The sequence below is a fragment of the Acomys russatus genome, chromosome 2 (genome assembly GCF_903995435.1).
Source record: "Acomys russatus chromosome 2, mAcoRus1.1, whole genome shotgun sequence".
In the NCBI taxonomy this organism is placed as follows: Eukaryota; Metazoa; Chordata; class Mammalia; order Rodentia; family Muridae; genus Acomys; species Acomys russatus.
Window position 1 is genome coordinate 45373755 of NC_067138.1, and position 2619 is coordinate 45376373.

General features: G+C 61.2%; 1 protein-coding gene across 1 annotated transcript; it reads right to left on the reverse strand.

The window, feature by feature from the left end:
* Nucleotides 1-230: 230 nt before the first annotated feature.
* Pou3f2 (POU class 3 homeobox 2) lies at nt 231-1930 on the reverse strand. Its single transcript, XM_051160713.1, has one exon. It carries the CDS (start codon nt 1663-1665, stop codon nt 331-333), a length of 1335 nt encoding a protein of 444 aa, XP_051016670.1. The 5' UTR covers nt 1666-1930; the 3' UTR covers nt 231-330.
* Between the last annotated feature and the right edge of the window lie 689 nt (nt 1931-2619).

Sequence of the window (2619 nt, forward strand, 5' to 3'; positions counted from 1 at the left end):
CTCTCTCTCTCCACACACACACACACACACACACACACACACACACACACCCTCAAGAGGAGACACTCTACTTCTTTGCCTGGGTACTAGTCCACAAAGATCAAAACCCATCATTTCACCTGCTACCTGTTATAGGATAGTCCAGTGTTTTAGTTCCTTTCCTTTTTCCTTTTCTCTATTTTTCTCCTTTTTGTTTTTTTTAAGGGACTGGGAAAATAACAATTAAAAAAAAAAAAAAAACCAGAAGTTAGAGGGGGAACAGAGGTCCCAGGAAGGACCACGGACCGAAGGGGAGGGGAGCCCCACTCTCTGCCCCTCCCCCGCTTGAGTTCACTGGACGGGAGTCTGCACCCCGTGGTGTGGTGGCGTGTCCCTACTACCCCCGTACACATCCTCGGCGCCGGGCAGAGTCCCTCCGGGAGGGGTCATTCTTTTCTCTTTCTGTCTCCTGTTACAAAACCAAACTCTCACCACCTCCTTCTCCAGCTGTAAGCTGTCCGCGAGGGAGGTGATCTCCTGGGCCGAGGGCTTAGGGCATTTCAGGAAATGGCTCTCCAGAGCCCCCTTGACGCTCACCTCGATGGAGGTCCGCTTTTTCCGCTTGCGCCCTTGCGCTGCGATCTTGTCTATGCTGGTGGGGCTGCCCGAGGATGAGTCTGCCTCTTCCAACCACTTGTTCAACAAAGGCTTCAGCTTGCACATGTTCTTGAAGCTCAGCTGCAGGGCCTCAAACCTGCAGATGGTGGTCTGAGAGAACACGTTGCCGTACAGGGTGCCTAGAGCCAGCCCCACGTCTGCTTGAGTAAATCCTAGTTTGATCCGCCTCTGCTTGAACTGCTTGGCGAACTGCTCCAGGTCGTCTGAGGTCGGCGTGTCCTCGTCCGAGTGCGGGTCGTGGTGTGCGCCTGGGTGGCCCGGTGGACCTTGTGGGGGAGGTGGCGGGGGCGGTTGCTGGTGCGGGTGAGAGTGCTGATGAGGGTGGTGGTCTGCATGATGCGGCTCGTCGTGGGCATCCCTCAGGCCGTGGTGGTGCAGCCCAGCCGGCTGCCCTCCTGCGCCCAGCATGCCGTTTACCGTGAAGCTGGGCTGCGAATAGAGCAAACCACCGTTGGAAGCTCCCATGGAGGGAGGGAGGTGAGCTGCAGCCGCCGCACTCCGCCATGCCCCGGGCCCGGGATGGTGGTTTGCAGCGTGGTGCACCAGATGTGGCGGTCGCTGTTGTTGTTGTTGTTGTTGCTGCTGCTGCTGCTGTTGCTGCTGTTGCTGCTGCTGCTGCTGCTGGTGCTGCTGCTGCAGCGCTCCTGGCCCGTGTAGCTCGTCACCTCGGCCACCCTGCTGTACCACGACCGAGGGCTTGATGTCCGGCTGGCCTAGGGGGCTGGTGGACCACGGGGAGCCGTCGCCACCTCCCCCGCCGCCGCCCCCGCCTCCTCCACCGCCGCCGCCGCCGCCCCCGCCGCCGCCGTGGGACAGCGCGGTGATCCACTGGTGAGCGTGGCTAAGCGGGTGCCCGTTGCTCTGCAGCGCGCCGTAGTCGCCTTGCACCAGGCTCTGCGCCTCGCGGTAGCCCCCTGCGCCCTGCTGCATGCCGCCTGGCGGCTCGGCGTGCACGATGGAGGCGCTGGAGGTGAGCAGGCTGTAGTGGTTAGACGCTGCGGTCGCCATGACTCTCGGAGCCGGACTGGGCGCTCTGGTTAAAGGAGCCGCGCATTTGACAGTTACTTTTCTGCCTCAGGCTCCCTCTCCTTTCTCGCTGCTTCTCTCACTCTCACTCTTCCCTAGCGGGCAGCTCCGACGCCCGCTCCGACGCCTTCTGTCGCTGCTCCTGCTATTACTGCTGCTGCCGGGCTGCCTCCTGCCCGCCCTCCCTCGCTCTTTCTCCTCCTCTCTCTCCTCTAGCTCTCGCTCACTCTCTGACTCGCTGGGCGCTCCCCCCCTCTCCCCGCGCACAGAAGCTCTCTCCCGCTCTCTTGGCAGAGCCCGCTCGCGGCGGCACGCGCCTGGGCCCCGCCCCCTCCACCCCCTCCCATTGGCTCTGCGCCCTTTGATTTACGTGGATACCGCTAGCAACCTCCCAGGCCAGAGCCACTGATTGGTGCAGAGCTGCACCCCCTTCCTCTTCCCGCGGGCGCCCAGTCTTCTCAGCCCTTCCTCGGGTACCCCCACCACCAGACCGGCGATTCAGAGTCTCTTAGTTCTCACCCCCTTCTCCTCTCCGGTCCCCCGCTTCCACCACCCTTCCGTAGGGGCCCCGCCCCCCATCTGTCTACCCGGCTGAGAAGCCCCGCTGTGGGGAGGTCCCGGAGCTCTAGTGAACTACAGCCCCTAGGAAGTCTTGCATGGAGGGGGGTGGGGCCTACTTTCTCGTCCCAATTGGTCTTTGGGGGGGGGGGCGTGGATGGTGTAAAAGAAAGACTGGGTTGCACCGAGTCAGCAGGAGTATGGTTTTCATTCTCTTGGGAGATCTCTCTCTCTCTCTCTCTCTCTCTCTCTCTCTCTCTCTCTCTCTCTCTCTCTCTCTCTCTCTCTCTCTCTCTCTCTCTCTCTCTCTCTCGGGCGCGCGCACCAAAGTCGTTTAAACCTTAAACCTAGAGCGAGAGGCAATGACAGACTAAGATC